This window comes from Asterias amurensis, chromosome 15, assembly GCF_032118995.1.
Source record: "Asterias amurensis chromosome 15, ASM3211899v1".
Taxonomy (NCBI): Eukaryota; Metazoa; Echinodermata; class Asteroidea; order Forcipulatida; family Asteriidae; genus Asterias; species Asterias amurensis.
This window is the reverse complement of record NC_092662.1, coordinates 14,310,524-14,326,903: the sequence shown is the minus strand read 5'-3', so window position 1 is coordinate 14,326,903 and position 16,380 is coordinate 14,310,524. Positions and strand designations below refer to the sequence as shown.

The window sequence follows — 16,380 nt, the reverse complement described above, 5'->3', positions numbered from 1 at the left end:
AGCACAGAGGAAGAGTCCTTTATAGGGCTAATCTTTACCCCTGCCTATATTTGTTTAAGAAACTCCAATTGGACAAAATTAAGCACACAGAAAGACAAAAATGTGACAAATCTGTAATTCTAGTACATTCCGAACAATTTATTCACTATTTCATACTGTATGATTTGGATTCACATTTGATTACTATTAATTCACAGATTAAAATACAAAACAATGAAAACCTATTTCTAAAATTGCAATGGAAATAATCTAGTTTACAAACTAAAAGTAAAGTTATATATCATAAACATTAACAGGGAGTAGTTAAATTGTTGTAAAGAAGAAAGTGAACAATTTTAATTAAAGTCCTCAAAATAAATTTGGAGTAAACAAAATTAAAAATATACATCATGGATATGAATGAGAATATGTTTCATATCATAATAGAATAAACCCTGTACTGTATCTTGTGAAACGAACTTGGTAATGCTTTTTTTGTTTCCCATTTGAGGGCACTACTTTGAGAAGCTAAGATGCAAATTACAGGCGCTCTAATAATTTCATGTAAATTACAACTTGTATAAATTTAAATATACTTTGATCATTGAGCCCCACCCACAAAAGTTACCTGCCCAGTGTTAGCACACACAAGAAAGACCTGACTCCCCCTTCATCGTGTGAGTAATGCAGGATAGGAATTCATAATGGTAAAGCTAAAGTTTTTGGGGTCAGGTTTTTAGCTGTTCAATGATTGGTCAAGACACTGTAGGGGAGGAGCTTAAATAATCTGTGTTCAATCAATCAATCAGCAAATTAATAAACTTATTAATATTCATAAGACAATGGTTGTCCGTTATTATCTTAATAAAAACCAGTTAGCACTACAGAGAGATTATAAATGAATAATAAATCTTTGAAAATTGTTGATTAAAACAAAATTGAATGCATACTTTTTGTCAATATGCACACTTGATTTTAAAAATGTTAAATATGCATAGGCCCCCTACTTGATTTTCATTAAGCATACTTGATTTTCAATGTGCTTACTTGATTTTCATTAAGCATACTTGATTTTCAATGTGCTTACTTGACTTTCATTAAGCATACTTGATTTTCAATGTGCATACTTAATTTACAGAAGCATACTTGATTTTCAATATTTTCCAGAAGCATACCTCATTTTCATTAAGCATAATTGACCCTCACTATGCACAACTGAACTCAAATAGGCAAGTAAGTTCTAACAAACTCAGAGAGAGTAGTAGTGGAAACAGGACTACCTGGAAAATGTTGAAAACCAAAGAAAACTCACAGAACCAGAAAGGAAATCAAATTTTACCCCCCCCAAAAAAAAAAAAATAAAAACAACCCCAAAACACAAAAAAATAAAAAATAAATAAAAAATGCAGCAATGTATATTATCTTCAAGTACGCGCTAATCCTCCAATCAGATTGGCAGAATGGAGTGGTGATAAAACCTATATTGCACGGCTAATATCACTACCATGCGTCTTGTGTGTTCTATGTCACGCGCCAAGTTTGCTTGAAGATAAATACGTTATCACACGCTCGCTCGTGAAAATACGGAAAATAAAGCGCGTCTGCGTCCCATATCCAACGAGGCCGAAGGCCTCGTTGGATATGGGACGCAGAAGCGCTATATTTTTCCGTATTCCACTCGCGCTTGTGTGATAACTTATAATATCACTCTTTGAAGATTTAAACAGTTTAATGTAGTATTGAGTATAGTATGACTTAATAATATATCGAATACAGACGTAAAAATACTGAAATCTATTTACAAAGGTTTATGTTTGTATATAAACACTACTCTAAAAACAAAAGACGGAATAATTATTATATGAAAGCGTATAATATAATTTGTATGTAGGACATTCATTTATGGTTATAAGAATCTGAAATTAAAAACATTGAAATTTTGAAGAAATGCTGGGTAGCAAGGGAATTGTTAAACTCGAGCATTGTGATAATTACTTTCATGTTCTGCCTGTTGCTATTTAGTACTAAATGTGCTCATCATTTATTGTTAAAACTAACAGTGTGAACCACTTCAGTTTCAACTTCAAAATCCTTGTCAAAAAGTTGAAGTTTTTGCTTGCTATTAACGGCAGTGGACACTATTGGTAATTGTCAAAGACTAGCCTTCACAGTTGGTGTATCTCCACATATGCATAAAATAACAAACCTGTGAAAATTTGAGCTCAATCGGTCTTCAAAGTTGCGAGATAATAATGAAAGAAGAAATCACCCTTGTCACACGGAGCTGTGTGCGTTTAGATGCTTGATTTCGAGACCTCAAGTTCTAAATCTGAGGTCTTTAAATCAAATTAGTGGAAAATCACTTCTTTCTCAAACTATGGCACTTCAGAGGGAGCCGTTTCTCACAATGTTTTATTTCATCAACCTCTCCCCATTACTCGTTACCAAGTAAGGTTTTATGATAATTATTTTGAGTAATTATCAATAGTGTCCACTGCCTTTAACTGAAAGAATTTTGAGCACAGAATTTGTTTAAGGCGGTTTGATTTTAATGTTTTAAACCATCCTGCGATTGTCCTTACACAATTTAAAAAAAAAAGGTTTGAGGGTTGAAAGCTGATCAGTTTAAAAAAGCTGGGTGACAGCTGTTGCTCCTGGCTACAGACATTAATCATTGCCATGACAACTGTTGCCACAACTACCAAACAACGTACACAGGCAGCGTTTGCAACTGCGCTTCATAGTTAATCAGCCATGGTCTCCCAACTCACAATGCATTTCCAAAGTTTTCGCTTTTGACTCCTAAAATTAAGTTCACTTATTGAAGTGGCACCCCTCCCAGCTATTGCTTATTCTTCTGGTTAAGAATTCTTCTGGCATATGATTTTGATGTTTGTTTGATTGAATGAAGAAGTACAAATTGTGTCACATAGTTGTAATTCAGCTTTGGCTATAACTTTAGTACAGATTTAAATTTTACCCATTCCAATATATGGATGAAAAATGGAGAACAAACTCACAGTTTTTTCCAGCTATTTTGCTTTAACTGTTGGTTGAAGCCATTATCTTGAAAAAATAGCAATTTGCAGACGCTTATCCACATCTCTATTTGTTTTTTGACAAAGGCTGAGAGATGTTATGGCCACGATAAACACGATGCCAGTACAACTCGGCCTTACAGTGTAAAACAATGCCCAGTTCTATGGATGTTTTATCTGTGACTGCATTTATCTATTTGTTCTTTAAGGCTATTTCTTATTAGTTATCACACAAACTTGAGTGGAATACAGAAAAATATACAGTTTCTGCGTCCCCATATCCAACAAGGCCGAAGGCACAAGTGAAAAAGAATGTATCTTCAAGCAAACTTCATGCGCAGCTTAAAATAGCACAACTTAAGGAGTTTGAGTAGCACAATACGCAGAGTACGACATGGACAGAGCATATGGTATAATATCAGACTCTTGTTGCCATGGTTCGACCAATCACATGGGTTGACCAATCACAATTTGGTATTCATATTTGCTTGAAGTTAAAGACTGTTATAACAATAGGATCAAAAGAACTTGGAATCTTTAAGTATTTGTTAAATTTGACACAAGAAATACTGTTTTGTTTGTGTTTGCACCGAAGGATTTTTCAGTGGTTTTACCCACACAAAAAAAATCTCAAACAAAAAAACAGAATTTACAAGACAACAATGATATTAATAATAATCAACTCCAATCTATGATACACATTTGACTTACTTACATGGAAGGACTGGTCCACTTTCCATTATAGGGGAGCATATAATATGACGATAATGGAATCTTCCATTTACCCGCAGGTGTGTTTACATCATAACTGAACACAGTTTAAACTCTTGTGGCACCGATTGCCTGTAGGGAGAAGAAAAAAAAAAATCAAATTTAAAGGAACGTTACAGAATTGGTAAGAAACAAAAATCGTGAAGATCACAGATTTACATACAATTTACACAGTCTAATGATGATGATAGTAGAAAGCATCCCTTGAAATATTTCTGTCTGAAATGTCATACTCGATGTCTAAATAATCTATTTTTGCGTTTAGAGTTTATCGCTCAGTGAGCGTTTTATTAATTTTTGTGCACAATGAAAAATTTGTAACCGTTTTTCACTATTCTCGCGTGACCCAGATTACATGGATCTGTAATGTTCCTTTAAATTTGAAATATCCAAAATATGATTTATTGAGATATTGCCGGAAGATCCGGAATGAATATGTCAACGCAGGAAGAAAATAATCCCAAATAGATTTACTCTATCTGAGAAAGGGTACTGACAGTTACACTTCTCAGATTAACATTTTTTCTCATACAAACTGATTTCTTTTACATTTAACCAAATTACTTTGAAAATGTAGAGTGTCATGGCCGAGTGGTTAAAGAACAGCATCGAATTCAAGTTCTGCTGCGAATTCACCGGAGCGTGGGTTCGAATCCCGGTCGTGACACTTGTGTCCTTGGGCAAGATCCTTTACTATAATTGCTTCTCTTCACCCAGGGGTATAAATAAGTACCTGCGAGGTTGGAGGTTGATATTGTGTATGAAAAAGCCATCTGAGCGCCACGGCAGCTCAGGGCTGTATACTCCCCAGGAAGCTGAGAAACATTAAAGGGATGTTATTGGCCGTATGACGTAAAGCTGTTGGTCCCGCGAGTGTTGTGTCACGTACTTAAAAAAACCCAGTGCACTTATCGAAAAGAGAAGTGGTCCACCCAGATGTTCCTGATTTAATTGACAGCATATTGCGCCATAGCACCTTGTAAACCATTACATGGTCCCATGTTAAAGGAGTAGATCTCATAATTCAACCGCAGTCCCACATACCTTGCAGGAAAACACTGTATGTTAAAGCGCCTTGAGCGTCACTGAGTGACGGATACACACACTCTATGAGAAGCCGCTATTATTTATTCAAAATCTTACCTGGGAAATGTTGACACCGGTCATCTTCTCCACGAGCTCAGGCACTCGGTTCATGATGTCCATCACCTCTCCGGTCAGCTTATCGGCTCCCACGCCTCCCTTACCGCTGGACACCATGGTGACCTTGTTGGCTTGAGCCAATGGGGCAGCAATCTCCGCAGCGATCTATATAACCAATCAATAATCAATACAATACCATTTATACTCTTCCTTTAAAAGGGATTGTGAATTGCAGCATAACAAGATTTCGCAGTGATGGCACTACATGGGGGGGGGGGGAGGGTTGAAAGAAACATGGACATTTTAACACCACAAAACGATTCTTAGCCTCCCTTGTCACCCCCAGTTTGCCCCCACGCACACCATGGCCGAGGGATCTATTTCATCTGACCCCAGCTCTGGTGTTGTCAGCAGCACAGTGAGGGTTCAATACCCGGTATGTAATGGCACTTTACTTAAATGCTTAGTTAAAAGTCGGGAAGGTAGAGTATTCTGCTCTACCAGCCAGGCTCCTAGTGGATGATATACCAATGCCTACATCCTACGAACTGTGAAGGCGAGAAATTGCCGGTTTCTCAAAAAATACATTACTTCATAGGGAGCCGTTTCTCACAATGTTTTATACTACTAAAAAAAACAAAACAAAAACAGGCACCTATTACTTTAATAAGGTTTGATGTTTGTTTTACCTTCGGGAGTGTCTCCAGGACCATGTCTACCATAGCAGCATCTTGATAATCCTTCCAGGCATCAGCTTTCTTGGCCATCTGCTCTGCCTCTGCCTTGGCTTTCTCCTCAATGGCAAACGCTTCCGCCTCACCTCTCAACTACAACAAACAACAAAGAGACAGTGCAAATTACATTTTTACCTTTTTATTTAATTTCATTTTATTTAGTCTAGTTGTGAAGCCGAGGACTCTCAGAAAAGTGAACTTAATCACTGTACTAGCCAAGAACCCAAATGAAGAGACAGGGAAGGAAGTTTAAGATGTGAAAGTAAAATCCCTGAGAGTTATTCCAGAAGAAAAAAAAACCCACACAGTAAGGTAAAGACTGGAAAACCAATCCATGTAGTGCTCCCGGCGTGATTCTGACCTGAATTCTAGAGGTAGAAGGCGAGGTAAGATACCACAACGCCAATCCAACCACCTTTTAAATTAACAAAGAAGAGAAAACTCCCAAATGACCTAGTCATGACATACTCATCTTAGACGACAACTAAAAAAAAGGTTACTACATCTAAAATTTTACACAAACTTCTTTAAATTTCGTTTAAAAATACTGTAAAAAAAACACAAAAAACTTGTCATCTTTGACGACAACTAAAAAAAAGTTACTACACCTAAAATTTTACACAAGTTTCTTTAAATTTCGTTTAAAAATACTGTAAAAAAAACCACAAAAAACTTGGCATCTTTGACGACAACTAAAAAAAAGTTACTACACCTAAAATTTTACACAAATTTCTTTAAATTTCGTTTAAAAATACTGTAAAATACCTTAAAAAACTGGTGCTTTATGGCATGTCACCACTGCTACTATTAGGTGTTAAAGGGTACCAAACAAAGATGGCTGATACTGCAAGAAACCTTACCTGGATTGCCTCTGCTGAGGCTTCAGCCTCCATCACAACACGCTTCCTGTTGTAGAAAAAAAAGAACATTTAAATTTTCATCATTCAGACCTTTCCAGCAAAACAAAAGTCAAAATAGGTCTCTGTTCCTCAACAGAAGTGAATGGTTGATTCAAAGCACACTGATACAATTTTTGATCATGACATCTACAGACCTTGAAATTCGACCTGTCAAATCTGAATTTTTTTTTTTGGTGGCAGAGAAAATTGTGTGAAGTACATATGTGGAAATGTCTTTATTGGTTTTACACCCAAAAAGGCCTCCTAAGCATAAAAAAGCCCTTTGTTCTACCGTTTTAGCTTTTTGTGAATTTTTTTTTCTTCCTTTATTTTTGGTCTTGTAAAAAGTATTCTGCTCTAGTAAAAATTCTGAGGAACAAGCCCTGCGGTCTTGTGGATTTTTTTCTCAAATTTGAGCCCTGTCAAGACACACATTAGATATAATAAACTGTAAGTAAGAACTGTTTATCTTCAAATAAGAACTGTATATTCTCAAAGCTTAGTTCAAGAGTACAAAACAACTAGAAATCTGCAATCTTCAAAAAAATCTGTTTCGACTCCCCCACTTATCAAAACAAAGTCATACGATTCCCGGTGATATGCACTATATAAGAATGGTTTATTATTATTTATTATTATTATTATTTATTAAATTGCAAACTCACATGTTGGCATCGGCAATGGTCTCCAGTCTGAATTTCTCAGCCTCCGCAGGCTGTTTGACCTGAGCCTTCAGTTCCTTCTCCCGACGGGAGATTTCTTGTTCCTGAACCTGGATTTGTTGAGACCGTTCCACCACCTTGATTTGCATCTGCTCTTCCTTGATGCGCTGCTTGGTCTTGGCAGCCTGATCAAACATCAAATCATTGTTACGGTTATTTGAGTGAGCGATTACCTCTTTCTCAAAAACTATGTTACTTCAGAGGGAACCGTTTCTCACAAAGTTTTATACTATCAACTTCTCCCCATTATTCGCTACCAAGTAAGGTTTTATGCTAATAATTTTGTTGAGTAATTACCAATAGTGTACACTGCCTTTAGTGGTCTACATTGAAAAGTTTCCACTTACCTGGAGCTCATAAGCCAGCTCAGAGTCAGCCTTCTTGGTCTGTACTTCCATATCATATGCAGCTTTCTTCAGCTCAAAGTCCCTCTTGGCTTTGGCGATTTCGGTATCGTTAGCGAATCGCGAAGCCATCCTCTCCTCTTCAGCACGCGCTTCCTGTAAATGGAAACAATTGTACAAATAAATAAATCTAGAAATGTACGTGTGGAATGGTCATGATAATGATTATTTTCATTGTGAATCATTATTATTATTAACCCTTTGGTGCACAGATTAAATGAAAAAATAAAATAAATAACCATGTTTTTCTAAATTTTTTTCAATTGCGCCCCCCTGTTGAACATCACATCAAACAAAAGTGTAACAATCGCTCTAAACAACCGACGGAGGGCGGTATATACGGGTGATGTAGTTTTTATTTTATAATCGTTTCTCAAAGTCCAATTTGACGTGTTGTTGGTGGTCCCTAGTAACCGCCTTGTGCACCAAAGGGTTAATTTTGGTTTACCCATACATGCACCGATGTGTTAGCACTGTATACTCAGTATTTACCTGAGCTCTGTGAAAAAAACCACAGGCATATTACTGGGGTTGGGTTAGAACCCACGACCTTTGCTATTCTAGAGCAGTAGACCAGAGAGATTGCTAGTATACAAACATTGACTGCTTCGAGTGCTACGACTCCAGAGGTGATCCCCTGAGCGTTCTATTTTACTGAGGCGCAGTCGAGGGAAAATGGAACGGTCCGGGGATCACCGAGGGAGTTGGAGTTTTAACCAAAGCACGTGCTCTGGTAACACCCTAACAGACCATTCATCATCCTCATACACGTACTGTTCGTACGCGCGTTTCAGATACACAGATGCACAACTGATTGGGTTTGATGTGGGTAAAAAGACGTCTGGGTACTGCACGCTGTGTGATAGTCGCCGGACTATCACATGACAAACGATGCACTATCACAGGGCCGCCGTGTCCAATAAAACTAAGAAATATCATGTGAGGCGCTCAAACCAATGAAAAGGCAGAATGTTTGTAAGGGGTGTTATAAATATTATTAATAAGCGTTGACTTACTCTAATGCCAGAGTCCCTCTTGGCCTCAGCTTCACCGATCCTTGCATCTCGCTTGACCTCAGCAGTACGAGCCATACCCAAGGCTTTCAAGTAACCCTGTATAAATAAGAAGAAGAAAACAAAAGAAACATAGTGTTAAAGCATGAAGGAGTAAGAAGACTTTTTGGCACTTGGTGGCAGCAAACATTCTGTTCAAGGACACAAAACTTGCTGAGCACAACCACTATTACTTAAAGCCATTGGACTCTTTCGGTAAACAGTGTTGTCAAAGGCCCACACTTTGTGTACCACAACCTGTATATCAAATAACAAACCTGTGAAAATTTAGGCTCAATCGGTCATAGGAGTCGGGAGAAAACAATGGAAAAACCCACCCTTGTTTCCGCGCGTTTCGCCGTGTCATGACATGTGTTTAAAATAAATCCGTAATTCTCGTTAACGAGAATTTATATTGTTTTGCTGTTTTCTAAAAAAGTCAAGCATTTTATGGAATAATATTTCAAGAGAAGTCTTTCACCATTGCCTTCTGTAAACCCTGTAAGTTATTTGTAAATCTGTGAACTTTTTTTTTTTTCTGAACCAAAAGGGTCCAATGGCTTTAACAAAAGTGGTAACCATTTCTTGCTCATTTGCTAAGCAAGAGTCTGCAGCTAAACAGCTTGATGAAATCGGGTAACTTAAAGATTGGATTACTTGATTGAAGGCAGAAGATTTGTTGCGTGTTGTGGCCTATCATATAAGGGCACCGGACTAGAGCTGTAGTGTTTCTGATCAGCAGAGTGTGGGTTAGAGTCCCAGTCGTGAACCTGTGTCCTTAAGCAAGACACAATAACCATTCGTCCTTTGCATGGGACGTAAAGCCGTTGGTCCTGTATGTTGTGTAACGCACCTAGATGAGACGGGGTTCAACCCGGTATTCCAGGTTTGATATTGTGCAACAGCACCTTAAAAGGAGGATGCCGTCGATTTGACAAAGAGTTAGGACTCGTCTTATCTCGAGTTAGGACGAGTAACTCTTCCTAACTTAGGATTAATCTTCAGGTCTGCATGCTACAGTGCAGGGCTGGGACTCGTCCTAAGTCCTGAGATTAATCTTAAGTTAGGAAGAGTTTTGTGGAATCGACGGATCGTCTTATAACTCAAAACGTAGTCCCACATCTTGCAGGAAATACTGAATTATGAAGCACGGTGAGCGTTGCTAAGTGACAGAAATGAGCGCTATATAAGAAGCCATTATTATTAAGATGGACACCTTAAGATACATACATGTTCATCTCTGACATCCTTGAGGGTGTAACTGACCACGCTGATGCCCATATTGACCAGATCAGAGGAGGCAACCTCAAAAACGTTCTTGGCAAACTTCTTGCGGTCCTTGTAAATCTCCTGTAAACATAAACGCAATGAGTTGAAAGAAGATTAAAACATGGCGACTGTCAGATTGTAATGTGCTTTGGTAGTCAAAAGTAAAACAAGCTGGTCGACAATTTTATCATTTGATTTACTCATTCTCTCTCTTCCCATCTTATCGTTTCCATTTTTTTGTGGTCAAACCAGCTCCTTCAGTCAACCCACCCCCCTCCCCCCCACCCATTTGGCTCCCTATACATTGTTTACGCCCTTGCCTATTCTGTGTGCTTTCTGCTTCTCTTTTCATGTATTTATCAAACACTTACAAACACTTATAAATCATAAACCTGTTCATATGTGTTGGGTTGTCATTGAAACAAAAAAGCTGAATTTTCACTGTACATATCTCAATGGTTTTTATATCAAGCTATAATCCACAAGGGAAACTGACTGGGTAAATTTTAAATAATCTAAGTTTGAACAAAGCAAAAATTGACAGGAGCGGGACTTGAATCAATGACCCGTAATGTGCGCGCAGCGAAAAAGTTTTGGCAAATGACTGGTCGCTTTTTTACCTCTAGGCGAGGGCGCCACACTTATATGACATCACGTGCATTTAAGGTCTAGTCGATGCTTTCAATTTATTTATGAAATGAATTCAAATATAAGTCATGTGACAGTACCTCAACAGTCATTGTTCCCATGATGGCTCTCTGGTGACCCTCAAGTGTCTCCATGGCAACCATTTCAACCTCGCGTTCCGTTTTGCCAAGAAACTGTTGGCAGGCCTCCAGGAGCATGTCTTTGTTCTGACCTTGGATCTTGACCTGGAAGAAAAGTGGAGTTCAGTTTTAAGACGAGTGTCAAAGAGATTTGGAAATAATGTACTCTGGCAAACAAAACAATCCCTGAACCGTCTCTTCATATTGGGACACAATTTTGCATTAAACAATTGGTTTTTGGAACTGTTTTAATCTTCTTTAAATGTAGATGTTTATTCATTTCCAAAAGTGGTCGCGAAAATCCAGAGAGAATAATGTTCATGCAAGAATAATAATCCCTAAAAATAAAAGGAATACACAATCTGATCTCAAATTCTAATTTTGATGCATGAAAAATTGTATTTTTTTTTACATTTTAAAAAACATTACTTCCACAAAAATAAAAGTATCTCAAAATGCTATAGTATCGAAAGCTGCTGTTAAAGGCTTCTACCCAATAGGTTTTATTTCCATTAATTTGAAGAGATTTGAAGAGTTTACTACCAAGCTTACAACTTTCCTTTAAAACTTCTTGCAACTTCAGGAAATGCCTATGGGCACTCATTTTGTGTTACATATTGCAGGCTGAATACCTCATAGAGGCAACAAAGGCGATTGCCTCTGTGCCCCCTGGTCATTGCCTTAAATGCCCTTGAAATTCTCCAGTAGAAATGTACAATTTCCTCATGTAGGATGCCCTTTACCAAGGCCAGTTTTTTACTTGACTCTCTCTCCAAAATTACCTGTGCAATCCCAGTGACGGATATCGGAACACCAAGGCGGGTGTAGACATTATCGGTGTTGATCTGTAATGTCATGGTGTTAAGGGAAAGGGTTTGAATCTGCTGGATGACTGGCCAGACAAATGTACGGCCACCGGAGACGAGCAGGGGTTTGGAATGACAGCATCCTGTTCAAAAAAACACAAAAACACAAGAACAAATTTTAATTAATGTACAATTTCTCCCAGAATCTTTGAATTTAATTTCACTTCTGATTACATGGCAGGCCTGTATGATTCATTTTTTGAATGGACAAGGGGCACCAAGGCATTTTCTCCTTGGTAAATGCGACCCTAAGAAGGGCATCAAGGCAATGACCAGATAGCATGGAAGCGATTGGCTTCATTGCCTCCATGAAATCGAGCCTGCCATGGATTCATGTTATGTTGGGAAATTTCAGAAATTAACACTGCATCAGGGCTCAATTTCACAAAGCTGCTAAGAACAACAATTTGCTTAGCATGAAATTTCTTCATTGATACAAACAGGATTTATACCAACCAGGTACCAACCAAGTTTCCATTTGTCATGTTTGTTGCATATTGCTTGTTGCTGGTGGTATTCAGCTGTTGTTTGCTTATATCCTAAAAATCACAGGGAAATTTGGTTGGTAATCCTGTTTTTATCAAGGCAAAAAGGTCATGCTAAGCAAATGTTATTGGGCCCAGCTGAGGCCCAAGGCAGGGGTGAGAGTCTTGGAACTGAAACTTGGATACAAATTTATTGAAATGATGCCATTTCTACCTGGGTTTATAGATTCCAAGGAGTGTGTGGAAACAGTATCCAAAGCACTAAAGAAGTAGACCAATGAACAGGATTTCTTTATTTGAGAAAAAAAATATTGTCTGAATTTCTTCACCAGGCCGACATAAAAAGTCTGAATTCAGCCAAAAGTCTGAACAATCTCATCCTCGCCAAGGCCAGTGTTTGTAGCATCGGGCCAGTCAAGATTACTGGCTAAGTTCTACGGTCTTGTGTAATTGCACAACAATATCTCACCACATCTTATTATCACAACTACCTTCCTACATGTAGTTCTGGCGATAGACGAAACCTGTGGCTGTGGTGGTGTGGTTTTTTGGTTTTTACCTTGGCTTGGTAAATTTTGTTTTCATTCCCCCAAAAATTTTTTGATTCCTCTGAAAAGTTTCCGTATGGCGCCACCACTTTTTAATTTGATACGAAATATTATTATTAAAGCATCCAGTTTACCTCAGTGAGATATCCCTTTTTGTAAAAATGAGTGAAAAAGTGGTGGCGCCATACGGAAAGATCCATTAATCCCCATTATCAAAATTAAATTCAAATTAATTACTTAATTAATAATAATAATAAATAGGGAAAAGTTTCCGTATGGCGCCATCACTTTTTCATTCGATATAAAATAATATAGGAACTTATTTACCTGATTGATAAATTCCTTTTTGTAAAAATGAGTGAAAAAGTGGTGGCGCCATCTGGAAAGTTATCCATAAATAGGCCTACCTAACCTAGCTAGCAAAAAAAGTAAACAAATAAATCTGACTGAAAAACTCTTGAGTCTGACTCTGATTCTGAAGTGAATGTAAAACTCCCCCAAAAGATATTTTAGCAAATATATTCCAAAAGGCCTTTACAATGTTCTTTTTGACAAAACTCAAAAAGCCTGGCTGGGGATTCAATGATATGCTTTTTACAATTTACAATTGAGTGTTTATGTATGCTGCCTATATCTTGCTTTTTTGTATTGTGTGTGTCCATATCGTAACTGGTTAAGGCACTTTTGTGACGATGAGTCACACAAGAACGCTGTACTGGTATTTTCCACAGTAAATTTTCAATCCAAACTGCTACTTACGCACACAATTTTCAGTTTAAAACTCAACATATGTAATGTATACTCTTACCCGACACAACCATAGCCTCGTTGGGGCCGCATACTTCGAAAAACACCATTTTGGAGGTTTTTTTGTAGACGTGAAACTGTAAACAACAGCAACAGAATATTTCCACTTCGCTACCAAACCAAGCCCTTGCTCAATAATGACATAATACGATGCACGCTGCGCACGACGTACGTTCGATATGAATATTCATGTAACAACCTTGTTTGGGTGTTGTTAATAGAGCTGCGTAGCTCTCGACCCCACGTTACAGTCATAGAATTTCATTGGGTAGTTTATTAAGGGAACGAGGTCGATTTTACGCGACAAAAGGCACGTACTCATTGTACTGCTGTATTTTTTTTTTTTTTTTTTTGATAAAGAGCTTGGATCGAGGCAACATTTAATCCGTTTATTTTATTTATAGACAATGTAACGTGACATACATGTACATGTATGTTGACAAAAAAAGAGAGCCTGCTTGACCCTAATCTTCGCCCAATGTCGAGCACTTACGTCTTGGGCCAAGACTAGCTGGACCCAGGCACAATTTGCACACAGAACAATAATATTATTGAGTTGCTACTGAGTTTCTATCAACTTTTTATATCATGAAATTAAACTTGCAGCAGGGACACTGTTTCTTTCTTGAAAGTGAAAGTATTCTGCCTGTTAGAAAGAAAATACATGAAACTAAAACATATTTGCACCTGTGCCAAATGGCCAAAATATGGTCCACCATTCGAAAGTCCAACCCCAACCAATAATTTTGCACACTGCAAACGATTTCGCTTTGGTCACAACATTACCACCCCCCCCCCCCCCCCCCCCTCATTTCATTTAAAACCAATGATCTAATATATTTTGGGTTTTAATACTGGTACTGGGGTCGCGGCGCACCAGCTGGGAGGCTATAGAAATAAAATAATGGACCTCTTTCAACACTAACTTCTTCTGATAGCGCCCTCTTTTGAATCAACCTCGTCCAGCCGACCCAATATCATTTCCCACCACTTGAAAAAGAGACTACGAAGAACTGACGCATGGTACCCTCTCTTTTTGTTCGGACCACGTGCACAGTGTGGTCTCTAGTACCAGTCTAAAAATCATGGCGGGTGGTTCAGCTGGAAATTGGTGTCTGATCGAAAGTGATCCTGCAGTTTTTACAGAACTTATCAGAGGCTTTGGTAAATATTCTACATTATTTCGTTTAATTCCATTAGCCCCATTATCTGAGCCAATTTCGGAATGTGGCTTTACTGTTCAGTGTTACCGCTGTACTGCTGACATTGACAACATTTACCTTTTTACTTTGTTACTCACTGGGACTGAACATGCTGAACTGTTGTTCTGCTCAGTCGTTACTCACTTTGTTATTTTGTCATGTTTGTTGAGTCAGTGACTTGGAAGTTGTGCGCTAGTCTTCTAGAGAAGCTTATGGTTAAGTGTCTTGCTCAAATGCTCAAGGACACAAGTGTCACGACTGGGATTCGAACCCACACTCTGCTGAACAGAAATACCAGAGCTTGAAGCCTTGAGTTCGGTGCTCTTCTCTTCTTATCCGCTCGGCCTTCGACACCCTATAATAAGTGGTACACAATGGGTTTGACACATCGGTTTCTTTCTTTATGTTCTTTGTAGGTGTGACAGGTGTTCAAGTAGAAGAAATATGGACCCTAGATGATGAAACAGGTCTTGGCAGATTGAAGTAAGCGATTAGCAAACCTTCCTGAGAAGGGCAAATAAGCTAATATAATTGCAAACATTTAGAATTTATGTTGGCTTTAATTTTTCCCTCATTGCATTTCAGCAGTAAAATGGCCAAAGCATTTAAAGGCGTCACCACTAAAAGTAAGTCGGTGGGCTACCATAAGTTCCAACAGCCTGTAACTGTTGAGCTCTTCATAGACTTACTTACTATCCCCAGAAAGAAAAATATATTTATGGTTGAAGAGCCTACAAATTCATTGCACCTTCATTATGGAATGAATGACTGACCAGTTCTTATTTGCCAAGCTAAAAGTTTTGATTTTCAAAAGGGACTTGTAAAGACTCGCTTGTTTGCCCTACAGTTTTCTAACAAATTTTTTCATTTTCATTGTTTATTTTGGGGCATAGAAGCTCTGCATTATGATTATTATTATACACCAAAACAACAAATTTGCTTGAAATTTGTTAATGTCAATTCAGCATTTCCACAACTTACGTGTTACAAAATATATCTTTAACTATTGTTATTTATTTGGCAATTTAACATATAAATACAAAAGTACAAATAATTTATAAGAATGGGTTAAAGCTTTAAATGTATCAGATTGTTTCTTCTTCCTTCTTCAGACCTGTTCATGGGTTGATCTTCCTGTTCAAATGGCAAGCCGGTGAAGAACCTTCAGGGGCTGTGGTCCAAGACAGCCGTATGGATAAAATATTCTTTGCAAAACAGGTAACAGGCATCATGCTAGCGGTTGTAGTTTGACTTGATACATTGTAATAAATTGTGATAGTTAAAAAATAGTTTTAAAATAGCAAATCATGATCTGAATTCGTTGATGAGTGAGTCATGATCATGATTTGCTGTTTGATGTCAGAAAACTTTATTTGTTATTCTTTTGGACACTGCAGCATAAGTAACCCTTATTGGTGTGTCCTTTGAATGGGGTGTAAAGCGATTGGTCCAGTGGGTTGTGTTAAAGAACCCAATGCACTGATCATAAAAAGAAGGGGTTCATCCCACTGTTATTGGTCTGATCAGCAGCATATTGCACCACTGCACCTTGTAAACCGTTACATGGTGCTATAAATGAATATGTCTCATACTTCAAAATGTAGCTCAACATATCCTGTAGGAAAACAATACTGATCACTTTGATATGCCCATAGTGTGATAAAGCACTATAATAAGAACCCAGTATTGTTATT

General features: G+C 37.9%; 2 protein-coding genes across 3 annotated transcripts in view; one reads left to right on the top strand and one right to left on the bottom strand.

Moving 5' to 3' along the window:
• Positions 1-117: 117 nt before the first annotated feature.
• LOC139948231 (flotillin-1-like) lies at positions 118-14,986 on the bottom strand. Of its 2 annotated transcripts, none has more exons than XM_071946320.1 (11): positions 14,831-14,986; positions 11,561-11,727; positions 10,740-10,883; positions 9,973-10,092; positions 8,707-8,802; positions 7,634-7,786; positions 7,230-7,411; positions 6,526-6,571; positions 5,621-5,758; positions 4,932-5,096; positions 118-3,860 (listed from the first exon to the last, which is right to left on the bottom strand). In XM_071946320.1, exons 2-11 carry the CDS (start codon positions 11,633-11,635, stop codon positions 3,837-3,839), a joined length of 1,143 nt encoding a protein of 380 aa, XP_071802421.1. In that variant the 5' UTR covers positions 11,636-11,727; positions 14,831-14,986; the 3' UTR covers positions 118-3,836. The 2 variants fall into 2 exon arrangements, with proteins under 2 accessions (XP_071802421.1, XP_071802420.1); XM_071946319.1 differs by lacking the exon at positions 14,831-14,986 and adding an exon at positions 13,486-13,607.
• Positions 14,522-16,380, top strand: part of LOC139948232 (ubiquitin carboxyl-terminal hydrolase isozyme L5-like) — a 9,947-nt gene continuing 8,088 nt past the window's right edge. Inside the window, exons 1-3 of the mRNA XM_071946322.1 lie at positions 14,522-14,648; positions 15,103-15,169; positions 15,799-15,904. Coding sequence (XP_071802423.1) covers positions 14,570-14,648; positions 15,103-15,169; positions 15,799-15,904 — 252 coding nt within the window. The 5' untranslated portion in view covers positions 14,522-14,569. The remainder of the gene's footprint in view (positions 14,649-15,102; positions 15,170-15,798; positions 15,905-16,380) is intronic.